Here is a 13093-nt window from a genome sequence, read left to right as displayed (position 1 = left end):
AGGAAAGAAAAGAAACAAAACTATTTGCACGGGAAAGCTCCCAACAAGCAAAAGAGAATGGGAAATCTTTTTGTGTTTTCTTTTTAATTACTACTACTACATGCATAGAAAGTAAACTAGCTAAAAGCTACAACTAATTTTTTTGGTTTTTCTTAAGGTTTTTCAAGGCACACAAGAAGAAAACTAAAAAGGAAATAAACTATCATGGATGATAGAGTGAAAAAGTATGAGCACCGACAACTAGCATGAGTGTGTGAACATGAATGTAATGTCGATGAGAGATACGTACTCCCCCAAGCTTAGGCTTTTGGCCTAAGTTGGTCTATGCCCATGGATGGCCTGGTGGATATCCAAAGTTGAAGCTGGGGTCGTACTGAGATGCATCAGCTATTGCCTGACGAGCTGCAGCTTGGAGGCGAGCTGCCTCCGTCCTCCTCTCGTACTCGGTCGCCTCCTCCCTGGTTATGACATATCTCCCCTTTGCCTGAAAGTCAAAGAAGGCAGGAGCAGGGAGAGCGACGTGATAGGTGCGTCGTCTATCAAAGATTAGTCGGTACTGGAGGAACTGATTGTTCCTCTCAACAAACTGATGACGAACCATGGCATTATAATCTAAATAAGCAGGAGGCAACTCAATATCATCTCCACGTATGGGTATCTCAAGAAAATCAGCTAAACGGGTTGCGTAAATTCCACCAAATAAATCTCCATTAATTTTGTTATTATGCAACCTGCGTGCAACAATGGCCCCCAAGTTTTCTCTATCTCCTAATACAGCACTCTTGAGAACACTAAGATCTGGCACACACATGTGACATGCCTTATCCTTACCATTTATGCATCTACCTATAAAGAGAGCAAAATAATGTATGGCAGGAAAATGAATGCTCCCTATGGTAGCTTGCGTGATTTTCCTAGATTCCCCCACAGTTATACTAGCAAGGAAGTCTCTATATTCAGATTTGTGAGGTTCACTAACATTACCCCACTTTGGAAGTTTCCAAGCAGTGTTAAAATCTTCTAAGTCCATGGTATAAGATTTATCATAAAGATTAAATAGGACAGTTTGAGAATTGCGTGATGATGAAAATTCAAACCTTCTCACAAAGGAATCAGTGAGGTAGTGGTATTGACGGCACTTATCTGCCACGAAGCTCTCAAGATCGGCGTTACGCACATATGCGTCAAATTCCTCCTTGATTCCTGCTTGGACCATGAAATCTTTTGACGGCCATTCACAAGGTGGCACTTGAGCGTCCCTCGGTGGTTCATCGTCCGGCTCACGCATCGCGGGCCTGGGTCCTTGCTTCCTTGAAGAACCACCTAGGTACATTTTCCTAAACATATTTCCTCCTTTGAATAATTTCTGAAATTTTTAGTAACTTCAAAATAAAAGTGAACCAAACTCAACAAAATTGATAGCAACTACTCCTACAAGTGCCTAGAGGCCATATCATGCATTAAAACTACTTTTACCACATAAATTTGACATGCAAGCTCAAGAACAGGGTCACCTAAGCAGCAAAAATTTGTAATGAATAAAGCACTAGAACAAGAACTAATTGGACCATTGGAGGAGTCACATACCGAAGAACAATCCCCCAAAGCAGTTTTGTGAATGGAGCTTTGAGCTAGGAGATCGAAAATGGAAGCAAGATGAGCTAGAACTCGTGCTTGAGCTGGTTGGTGATTTTTTCGGGGAGGAAGGAGTGTGTGGTGGCTGGAATAAGTGGAGGGGGGCCACCAGGGGCCCACGAGGCAGGGGGCGCGCCCTGGACTCTCGTGGCCAGGTGTTGGCTCCCGCTGATGTGTTCTCAGTGCCAGATATTCTCAAATATTCTAAAAAATCATATTAAATTTTTAGGGCATTTGGAGAATTTTTATTTTCGAGGTATTTTTTATTGCATGGATAATTCAGAAAACTGACAGAAATTACTATTTTTGCTTTATTTAATATAAATAATAGAAAGTAAAAAGAGGGTACAGAAGGTTGTGCCTTCTAACTTCATCCATCTCATGTTCTTCAAAAGGAATCCACTAACAAGGTTGATCAAGTCTTGTTAACAAACTCATTCCGAATAACATAGAACCGGAGAAATTTCGAATAACACTAGGTTACCTCAACGGGGATATGCATGTCCCCAACAATAAGAATATCATATTTCTTCTTAACAGTAGGAAGAGGAAATTCAAAACCTCCAATAGTGATTGTTGAAAATTTTCCAATAGAATTGATACTATGGACTTGAGGTTGTTTCCTCGGAAAGTGTACCTTATGCTCATTACCATTAACATGAAAAGTGGCATTGCCTTTGTTGCAATCAATAACAGCCCCTGCAGTATTCAAAAAGGGTCTTCCAAGAATAATAGACATACTATCGTCCTCGGGAATATCAAGAATAACAAAGTCCGTTAAAATAGTAACGTTTACAACCACAACAGGCACATCCTCACAAATACCGACAGGTATAGCAGTTGATTTGTCAGCCATTTGCAAAGATATTTCAGTAGATGTCAACTTATTCAAATCAAGTCTACGATATAAAGAGAGAGGCATAACACTAACACCAGCTCCAAGATCACATAAAGCAGTTTTAACATAGTTTCTTTTAATAGAGCATGGTATAGTTGGTACTCCTGGATCTCCAAGTTTCTTTGGTATTCCACCCTTAAAAGTATAATTAGCAAGCATGGTGGAAATTTCAGCTTCCGGTATTTTTCTCTTATTAGTAACTATATCCTTCATATACTTAGCATAAAGATCCATTTTAAGCATATCGTCATACGCATACGCAAAAAGATAGGTCTAATCATTTCAGCAAAGCGCTCAAAATCCTCATCATCCTTTTTCTTGGATGGTTTAGGAGGAAAAGGCATGGGTTTCTGAACCCATGGTTCTCTTTCTTTACCGTGCTTCCTAGCAACAAAGTCTCTCTTATCATAACGTTGATTCTTTGATTGTGGGTTATCAAGATCAGCAACAGGTTCAATTTCTACATCATTATTATTGCTAGGTTGAGCATCAATATGAACATCATCATTAACATTATCACTAGGTTCATGTTCATTACCAGATTGTGTTTCAGCATCAGAAATAGAAATATCATTAGGATTCTCAGGTGTGTCTACAACAGGTTCACTAGAAGCATGCAAAGTCCTATCATTTTTTTTCTTCCTCTTAGAAGGACTAGGTGCATCAACGTTATTTCTCTAAGAATCCTGCTCAATTCTCTTAGGGTGGGCCTCAGGATACAAAGGTCCTGAGTTACTTTACCTCATCTAGTTGCAACTCTAACAGCAAAGTCATTATTCTTACTATTCAATTCATTAAGCAAATCATTCTGAGCTTTAAGCACTTGTTCTACTTGAGTGGTGACCATAGAAGCATGTTTACTAATGAGTTTAAGTTCACCTTTAACACTAGCCATATAATCACTCAAGTGTTCAATCATATAAGCATTATGTTTCAATTGTCTACCAACATAAGCATTGAAGTTTTCTTGTTTAACCATAAAGTTATCAAATTCATCCAAACATTGGCTAGCAAACTTAGCAGGAGGGATTTCAGCTTTATCATATCTATAGAGAGAGTTTACCTTCACTACCTGTGTCGGGTTATCAAGACCGTGTGTTTCTTCAATAGGTGATGAATTAAGACCATGTATTTCTTCAACAGGAGGTAAATTCTTAACATCTTCAGCTTTTATACCTTTTTCTTTCATAGATTTATTTGCCTCTTGCATATCTTCAGGACTGAGAAATAGAATACCCCTTTTCTTCGGAGTTGGCTTAGGAGTTGGTTCAGGAAGTGTCCAATTATTTTCATTGGTGAACATATTATTCAATAGAATTTCAGCCTGATAAATTGTTCTTTCCCTGAAAACACAACCAGCACAACTATCCAGGTGGTCTCTGGAAGCATTAGTTAGTCCATTATAAAAGATATCAAGTATTTCATTTTTCTTGAGAGGATGATCAGGCAAAGCATTAAGTAATTGGAGAAGCCTCCCCCAAACTTGTGGGAGACTCTCTTCTTCAATTTGCATAAAATTATATATTTCCCTTAAAGCAGCTTGCTTCTTATGAGCGGGGAAATGTTTAGCAGAGAAGTAGTAAATCATATCCTGGGGACTATGCACACAACCAGGATCAAGAGAATTAAACCATATCTTAGCATCACCCTTTAATGAGAATGGAAATAATTTAAGGATATAATAGTAGTGAGTTTTCTCATCATTAGAAACAGGGTAGCTATATCATTTAATTTAGTAAGATGTGCCACAACAGTTTCAGACTCTATTAAAAGGAGGCCTTAATATCCCAATAGGAACTCAGGCCGGATTCATATTCGCGCAGAAAACATATCCGAAAAGTGATGCACTAATTGGAAGGTTCCCGGAGTTTGGACGGTCGGATCGAGCTAAAATTTTGAGAGGTGGTAGATATAGGAATTCCACAGCCGATCAACGGTTGGATCTTTCAAAGGACGTCCGAGCTAGATGTTGGACACCACGCTCCAAACTCGTCCAGATTCGACAGGGCTCCGGTATATCGGAGATTGGCGAAGATTGCTCCATCAGAACGCGACGAAATTTTACAGTGTTGTTGTAGACTCAGTTCTGCACAATTCCACTGAAGGAATCGTCAAAGCGATGCTCGAGGAGGTGGTGGTAGCGGTTACAAGTTCGATGTTCGAAAAAAACAACACGGTCGCCCGAGGGCAATGTTGACGTTGAGCCCCCGAGCTCCATGGATGATTCCTTCATGATCATGATAGAGATTGGAGTTGATGTTGATGAAGGCCCTTGTCCGAACATGATGATTGGAGGTAGGGCACAGTCCTTGGTCAAGCCAAGGTGACCAATCGAGCCGGCGACGAAGATGCTGCTGTCGTAGTTGATTTGCAGGCGAGCCATTGATCTTTTGCCGATCACACAGCAAAACTCTCAATGAAAGCACCATTGTCGGTGTCAAAACCGGCAAATCTCGGGTAGGGGGTCCCGAACTACGCGTCTGTGGATCAACGGTAACAGGAACGAAGGAGACGATGTTTTACCCAGGTTCGGGCCCTCTTAATGGAGGTAAGACCCTACGTCCCGCTCTTGTTTATATTGATGGAATATCAAGTACAGAGTTGATCTACCTCGAGATCATATGTTGTGGTCTAAAACCTTAGGGTATGATGAATAATGTCATGATCTATCGACTAGCCTGGCCCTGGCTTATATAATGTACCAGAGGCCTAGGATAACAAGAGTCCTAGTCGAATACGTTGGTGGAGAGGATTCCTTGTCTTGATCACCAAGCCTTGTGGAATCTTCCTCATGTGCGGCATGGGCTGCCCGAAGTGGCCCATGAGTGAACCGCCATGGGGGTCCTCGGCCCGATCCACCTGGTCGGGAGACGACATGGTGAGTACCCCCAAGTACAGGACACCGTCAGTGGGCGGCGAGAGCGGCGGGGCGGCGGGGGGTCAACAGCGTTGGGGGCGCAGGCCGGTGGGGGTCGGGGTGGCGCGGGTGAGGTGAGGGAGAGAGAAAGAGGGGTGGGGCGCGGGACCAACCGTTTTTAGTTAGGTTTAATTTCTTTACCGTCTGCTAGCAGACGGCAAAGAGCGTAGCTAGTAGGGTGGGGTCAGGGGGGACGGCCATTAGGTTGGCTATTCTCTTTGTCGTCTGCTCGCGGACGGCAAACACACTTTGTCGTCAGTTTTCTGTATGCTGATGGCAAAGACCTCCTTTGACGTCAGGTAGCAGACGGCAAAAAACTGGTTGATGACAAAGATCCTGATTTCAGTAGTGAGTTTACCTTAGCCGCCAAGGGATAGGGAGGAGAGAAACCCTAGATCCTTCCAGTTGTGTTAATCGTAGATTACGCAACATACAAGTTGAGATCGTATGATTTTCTTTTACCTTGAAGTTGAACTAGCCCCATAGCCTAAAATCTTAGCAATAGTGGCATATTTGTGATTCCCTCAATACATGAAGAAAATCATATTTATGTGACTCCAAAGTTCATTTTTTCTAAAATATGCAAGAGCGTGCATATCATATATTGATAGAAGAAAAAGGTAAGGAGACCCCCACCAAGGTATGCAAAGACCTGATCTTACATCGCTGCTAATGCAGCCTCCACCTATACAACCTTACTGACTACTCGGTACTAGCCCACCTTGATAACCCACCGAAGAAGAAGTCCAACTCTCCTTTTAGAAGAGCTACCGTTCTCCAGGTTCTGCCCTCACGGGCTATGTTACTGATCACACGTTGAGGAGACGTTGAAGTTCCATCGAAGATGACGTTGTTCCTATGTTTCCATAACTCCCATAGCCCTAGTGTGATGATTGCCTTTAGGTCTTTTGGTGAGCATCTCTTGCAGCTCCTGGTGGTGCACCACTGCACCAACGTATTAGCTGTCGTGGGCATTTGGTCGTGTTAGCTCCTGGTGGTGCACCACTGCACCAATGTATTATAAATTATGGAAATGATATAATACATTAGACATTTCTTGGAAATAAATATGCATCTTGTCTTTTACATGAGTGAATGATCTATTTTATATGTACTAACCTATCTCACGAGTTTCTGTTAAATTTTGTGTGAATGAAGTTTTTAAGTTTTGGATGAGATAGCGATGTGAGGAGAATAAGGAGCGGCAAGAACCTATGCTTGGGGATGCCCAAGCACCCCAAGGTAATATCTAAGGAAAACTCGAGATGTTAAGCTTGGGGATGCCTCGGATGTCATTTTTTCTTTTGTCTTCAAAAATGTCGGTATATTTTACTTGGAGCTATATTTTAATTCTTCACATGATATGTGTTTTACTTGGAGCATCATTTGCTTTTATTTGCTGGTCTTCACAATCATTGTTTTCTGATCACACATATTAATAGAGGCACACATTCATCTTACTTTTTAGAATGTTCATTTGTTGTGTTTTAAAAAAAGAATGTTCAATTGTTCTTCACTTATATCCATTTGAGTAGAGGCGTTTATAGAATTGCTATGGTCCTCCACTTCAATATGTTAGAGCACGGTGTTAAATTATATTTTTGTAGAAAAAATCAGGACTCTATTGCCTCACTTAAATCTTTTTAGAGAATTGAATAAGAATAATTTGCATGAATTATGTGGTTGGTCTAAAAATGATGGGTATATGTGAGTGGCATAATCTCATATAGACATTACGTGTGTGATAAGTAGATCATTAATCCAACTACATCTACTACTAATACTTCACTTCAAAACCGCCATGCAGCATGCATCTCAAGGTAATAAGTTTACAAGAAACAAAGTATCGCAATAAGTAAAATGACATAATGTAGACATGAAGAAGTCAATCAATATGGCAAAATCTCGTCGTTTTATCCTTAGTGGCAACAATACTATATATATTTTGAGCAACAATACTATATATATTTTGAGCGTGGCGGGCATTATACCGTGGTTGAAAATGATGACCTGCCTTGGCTCTGATTGCAGACTCTTGTGTTGCTGGGGTTTTCTCGGAAGGTTTACTCTGGTTCTGTAAGGCTGTGCTTGTACGGTCAAGGACCTTGTATTATTTGGTGATTTGAATACAAACATACTTTTGAAAGAAAAAAATACACAAATGAGATATAGATTTGTGTCCATTCACCGGCAGTCCAGCATCAAAATTCGTAACTCACAAACTACCGCCGTCAACAGTCGGCGCGCCGCCAAAATACGGCATGCCCCTCTGCCGCAACTGCAGAGCATCCTCCGCCGTTGCCGCCCACGCGTCGAAAGCCCCGGTGTCACCGTCCTCCACCGGCAGGCCCTGCTTCAGCCGCCCGAGCCTGCGGGCGTGCAGCACCTGCGCCGCCACGACCGGCAGCCGCGCGGCCTCGTACTCGGCCAGAGCGCGTGGCGGCGGCGTCTGCCCCCACCTCGCGAGGCACTCCCCGAGCACGCGGGCGTCGTGGACGGACATGTTGGTGCTCCGCAGCCCGTGCGGGGTGGTCGGGTGCGCCGCGTCGCCGACCAGCGCCACGCTGCCGCCCGCCCACGACAGCCGCGGCAGCGGGTCCGCGTCGTAGATCACGTTCACGAAGGGTTCCGCCGTCTCCCTGATCAGCCGCGCCAGCTCCGGCGACCAGACGCGCTCGGCGTCCTCCTGCATCCCTGCCAGCGTGGCGTCGCTCACCTTCATCGTCACCGAGCTCCCCTGTTAATTAGCCACAGCCCGACCGATCCCCCAGTCCGTCAGACAAAAAACCATCAATGGTTTCTCATGGTTAGCAACTGGGCAAGCAGACAAGGGATCGCCATTACCGTGAGCTCTGGCTCTGGGCCGTTGATGTACCACAGCCAGTTGAGCCTGTTCCCGGGCAACTCGTAGAGCACGGCGTGAGTCTTCTCGGCCAGATCGAAGTACAGGCAGCTGCCGAGCTCTGGGTACGCTCTTCGGATGCCGGTGATGATGCCAGAGCTTTCCTTCCCGGTGAAATCGAACACGCCTCGCCATGCGCAGTACCCCGAGTACCTGCACATTGGCCGCAAAAACAAGAAACGGTGTCGTCTGTGATGAACTTATAATGTCCTAAAGACGAGCTGATCAACTACTGAAAACGTGAGATTCTTTGTTGCCTCCTAAATTGCTGTCAGATCATAAGTGTCGAAGAGATTTGTAACTCACCTGAGCTTGAGGTCAGGGAGGAAGCGCCGGCGGATCGACGACGTGCAGCCATCCGCCGCGACCAGCAAATCCCCGGCGACCTCCACCGTTTCACCGGTTCCGAGCAGGCGAGCCGTGGCGACGACCCCGCCGCGTTTGCCACCACCGTCGTCCAAGTCCGACACCTCGAACGAAAGGAACTGGTGGCCCCAGTGCACGGTCACCGCGGCCGGCAGAGCCTCGTGAAGCCGCCGGTGCAGCTCGCCCCAGTGCGCCGCGCGGAAGTCGAACCCCTCGTCCCTCGTCAGCGTCCGCGCCGCCTTCGTCTCGCTGTCCGTTGCCCTGTTCTGCGATTGCGGCACAACAGGGGTGCTCAACCCATGCCCACACCGCAAGGAACGCAACGAAGAAGCAAAGCTTGCGATTTGCCGGGAGGACGGACGGGCTTACCAGGTCGACGGCGAGCGGCAGCGTGGCCGCGTCGAGACCCCACCCAGGGATCCAGCGGGCGAGGGTCTCCATAGACTGCGCGTCCAGGCCCAGCCCGGCGCCCGTGCCGCCTCCGGCCGCCGGGCCCGCCGCCTTCTCCAGCACCACCGCCTTCCACCCCGCCGCCGCCACCGCGTGCGCGCAGGCCAGGCCGGCCACGCTCCCTCCCACCACGACGGCCACCCGCCCACCCATCTCAGGAGCCATCGCTTCTCCCAACTCCGCGAGGGCCTCTTATCGCTCACTGCTATCTCTACACGGCACCTGGCTAAAAGTGTAGTATTCCATCTTGGCCGGCCCGCGCGCGCCTCCACGCGTCCCGCGTCGCCGCCACACGCCCAGGATGGCGACGGCGCGCCGCCGCGGCATGCCGCTGCGCGAGTGCAACCTGCTGATCAGGACCCTGGCGAGGCGCGGCAGCCACGCCGATGTCATGGCGGTCTACTACGACCTCCGCGGACGCGGTCTCGTGGCGGACAGCTTCACCTACCCGTTCGTGCTCAGGGCCATCGGGGTCCTCAAGGTACCCGTCGAGGGGCGCAAGGCGCACGCGGCGGCCCTCAAGACCGGTTTCCGGTGGGATGCCTACACCGCGAGCTCGCTCATGGACATGTACACGACGGTGGACCGTCCGGAAGTCGCGCGGAAGGTGTTCGACGAAATGCCGCAGAGGGCGCTGGTCGTGTGGAATATGATGATCAGGTGCTATGTCAGGAGTGGCCGAAACACAGACGCGGTTGCTTTGGCTGAGGAGATGGAAAGGGGCGGCCTCACACCCGACAGGGTGACGTTGCTGACCGCACTCACCGCCTGCTCCAGAGCCGGTGACCTGAGCTTAGGAAGGAGAATTCATGCCTACATGGATGGAGTCACTGGGTTCAGCCTCCCAGTTGCAAATGCACTGCTGGACATGTACACGAAGAATGCTTGCTTGGAAGAGGCAGTGAAGCTGTTCGAACAGATGCCAGCGAGGAACATCATTTCCTGGACCATACTTGTGTCGGGATATGCCTTGGCCGGACAGGTGGAAAAGGCGAGATTACTCTTCCACCAATGCACAGAGAAGGATCTAATCATGTGGACTGCTATGATCAACGCGTATGCGCAACATGGATGCTTCGTGGAGGCATTGTCGTTGTTTCGAGACATGCTGATGCATCAAGTTGAGCCAGACAGGTTCACTGTTGTCACTCTCCTGACATGCTGTGCCAATCTTGGCGCGCTCGATCAAGGTGAGTGGATCCACCAGCTTGCTGAAGGTAAGAAGATGAAGCTTGATGCAGTTCTTGGCACCGCATTGATCGACATGTATGCCAAGTGTGGGCATGTAGAGAAGTCAGTGGAGGTCTTTGAACGAATGGAAGGCAGAGACACTACGGCCTGGACAGCCATTATCTGCGGCCTGGCCACAAATGGTCAGGCAAGTAGAGCCCTCGAATTGTTTGAGGATATGGAGAGAAGCAGCGCTAGGCCTGACAGCGTTACCTTCATTGGGGTGCTGAGCGCATGTTGCCATGGTGGCTTGGTTGATGAAGGGCGGAAACAGTTTCGTGCTATGAAGGAGGTTTATCGGATACGACCAAGAGTTGAACATTATGGTTGCCTTGTCAATCTTTTAGGTCGTGCTGGTCAACTTGATGAAGCTGAGAAGTTGATCAAGGGTATACCAATTGACAAGGACGCTATGCCGCTGTTTGGTGCACTCCTCACTGCTTGCAAGGCTCAAGGCAATGTCGAGATGAGCGAAAGGCTGACCAAACGAATAGGCAAGCGAGGCTACCAAATTCCTGATGTGGATTTGCTCATGTCTAATGTGTATGCAACTGCAAGTCGATGGGAGGATGTAGTAAGAGTAAGGAGCAAGATCGCACACCCCAGTGTCAAGAAAAATGCAGGGCGCAGCTTGATCGAGGTGAAGGGATACTGAAGATGGCAGTTAGCACTTGCACATCTAGTGCTTCAACATAGGAATGGCTAAAACATCCATTAGTCTGAGTAATTTTTCCTAGAGATCCATTGATCTGAGTTGATTGCATTGATATAACCAAAATATTATGGTCAATTTAGCTGCGGTGACTCGGTTCGTTAACAATTAAAAAGGTGCTCAAAATTCCACCTGTTTTTACCTCCTTGAGACCCCGGGACTAAAATTTTCAGAACAGAGGTGTTGAAATGCATTGTCTTCTGCAGTTGGTTGATTTGATCCTTGATAACGATCAGTACTTATTTTCAGGAACCGATCACAGGTATGATCCACAGTTTACTTGGTGGAGCTTGTTTCTTCCTATTGCTTTGTTTGCGAGCCATCTCTTCTATCTGTTATTAATTTGTTTGAACATTTTCAGCGAGACTTGTGAAATTACTATTTATTTAACTCCTGCAATGAAATGACATACATTTCTGGAAACGAAGAAATCAAGGTTAGTTACCAAGCCAATGGTATCTTTCATCTATTTCTGTTGCAGATGAATATACCTATGGGCTAATATGCACCTTGACACTATCGATAATGCACCAAATTCTAGTGTGACCATTTGTAATCTTATGATGAGACCGTATGACTTTGGTCGTTTAATCGACTAGCTAATACTTGGCTTGCACTTGTTGATGGATTTCAGCCTGAACTGACCGACACCCAGAATTTCATTGACCCTAATGCAGTACATTATCTTCAGAACGTTGTTCAGGAGATCACATAAGTTGGCTGCCTCCCAACATCTTGAAAATATCTCTTGTAAGTTCATCCGCTAGTTACAAAATATCAATTCAAGCCACTGTTTGGGTTCAGTGAATTAACTAAACAAGAATTCAGTTTACCACATGAGGCAAAAATCAAGGCTTGTAGCCGGTGACAATATAGCAGTTTTCTGGCTGTATTTGCATTTTCAGTTGCGTTCATTTCATAGTTTTGGTGCTACTTGTGGAAGAAAATCAGAATGACACACTATAAACTGATAAGCTTTCTTTCTCACGGAGGTAACCTGCTAGTACTGCCTATTACCTTCATTTTGTGTGGATATTTCAGCTACGCATAACCTTAATTATGAGTACAAAAAAGAAAGCCCCGTTAAGTCCGTTGATAACATCTAGGACATATTATGGTTCCAGCCCTAAAAATAGCAGTACAGATAGGCATAAAAAGGTTCTTAATATTTTTTGAAAATATGATGCAAAACCAACCTATCATATCATAGAATTTCACATCTATGAAAAGGAAACTTGGAGTAGCCCAGAAGGTACTATATGATAAATAAAAACCAGAAGGTACTATTAACTGAAATTATCGTTATACTCCTACATCTCATTGTTCAGAATAATATTTTCAGGTTACTTTATTACATCATACCTTATCAAACAAAGAAAAAATCTTGTTTTTTCATGATCACTAGCGCTGCTATTTCGACGTTGGAGTACAGTTCCACCTTAGGCTAGTATCGCTAGATATGTTCTTGTTCCAGGGGAAATACCCTTTGGCTCTCGCATGTATATACACCCTATATGGGATATTTTTTAAAAATAATTAAACAAAAAGTCAAAATAGTTCAAAAGTATTTTTAGATTAACTTGACTTATTTGCGCACTAGTATATAAGTTTCCACCAAAAAAGAACCAACGTTGACTTCACAGCAAAAAAGACAAAATTTATTTGCTATTATAGGTCACTATTCACGATATTTTGACCGAAAATTTGTCTTTTTCAAAAAGAAGTCAAAGAGGAATTGTCCTTTTGTGAAACTTTTCTCACTAGTACAATGAAGGTCAAGTTTATTTCAAAAATATTGTCAGAGATTTTTGACTTTTTATTGAATTGCTAAAAAAAAAATCCATATAGGGTACATATGTACCCAAGAACCAAACGTTCCCCTCCCTTGTTCCAGTCCATTTCAAACTCCAGCTTTGGAGAAGTGTAGTAGCTCCAACTTACATCTATACTCTTTGATTATGTTCTATTGAGATCTTTCGTATT

At 45.2% G+C, this 13093-nt stretch overlaps 2 protein-coding genes across 2 annotated transcripts; one reads left to right on the top strand and one right to left on the bottom strand.

Annotated features, from left to right (window-relative positions):
- Positions 1 to 7512: 7512 nt before the first annotated feature.
- LOC123148124 (aurachin C monooxygenase/isomerase) lies at positions 7513 to 9358 on the bottom strand. The gene is made up of 4 exons (XM_044567486.1): positions 9088 to 9358; positions 8659 to 8984; positions 8295 to 8505; positions 7513 to 8187 (listed from the first exon to the last, which is right to left on the bottom strand). Exons 1-4 carry the CDS (start codon positions 9331 to 9333, stop codon positions 7666 to 7668), a joined length of 1305 nt encoding a protein of 434 aa, XP_044423421.1. The 5' UTR covers positions 9334 to 9358; the 3' UTR covers positions 7513 to 7665.
- A 111-nt stretch (positions 9359 to 9469) lies between these two features.
- Positions 9470 to 12868, top strand: LOC123148123 (pentatricopeptide repeat-containing protein At1g31430). Its single transcript, XM_044567485.1, has 2 exons — positions 9470 to 11372; positions 11472 to 12868. Exon 1 carries the CDS (start codon positions 9470 to 9472, stop codon positions 11051 to 11053), a length of 1584 nt encoding a protein of 527 aa, XP_044423420.1. The 3' UTR covers positions 11054 to 11372; positions 11472 to 12868.
- The last annotated feature ends 225 nt before the right edge of the window (positions 12869 to 13093 follow it).

This window comes from Triticum aestivum, chromosome 7A (genome assembly GCF_018294505.1).
Source record: "Triticum aestivum cultivar Chinese Spring chromosome 7A, IWGSC CS RefSeq v2.1, whole genome shotgun sequence".
Lineage (NCBI taxonomy): Eukaryota > Viridiplantae > Streptophyta > Magnoliopsida > Poales > Poaceae > Triticum > Triticum aestivum.
Note: the sequence above shows the minus strand (reverse complement) of the source record. Positions and strands in the feature narration are given on the sequence as shown.

Excerpts from the sequence above, each read along its gene's own strand:
- LOC123148123 (XM_044567485.1), top strand. The coding sequence starts at position 9,470 with ATGGCGACGGCGCGCCGCCGCGGCATGCCGCTGCGCGAGTGCAACCTG.
- LOC123148124 (XM_044567486.1), bottom strand. The coding sequence starts at position 9,333 with ATGGCTCCTGAGATGGGTGGGCGGGTGGCCGTCGTGGTGGGAGGGAGC. Across the intron at positions 8,506-8,658 it reads CTCCCTGACCTCAAGCTCAG|GTACTCGGGGTACTGCGCAT; the intron begins GTGAGTTACAAA and ends GCCAATGTGCAG. Across the intron at positions 8,188-8,294 it reads GCCCAGAGCCAGAGCTCACG|GGGAGCTCGGTGACGATGAA; the intron begins GTAATGGCGATC and ends GCTAATTAACAG.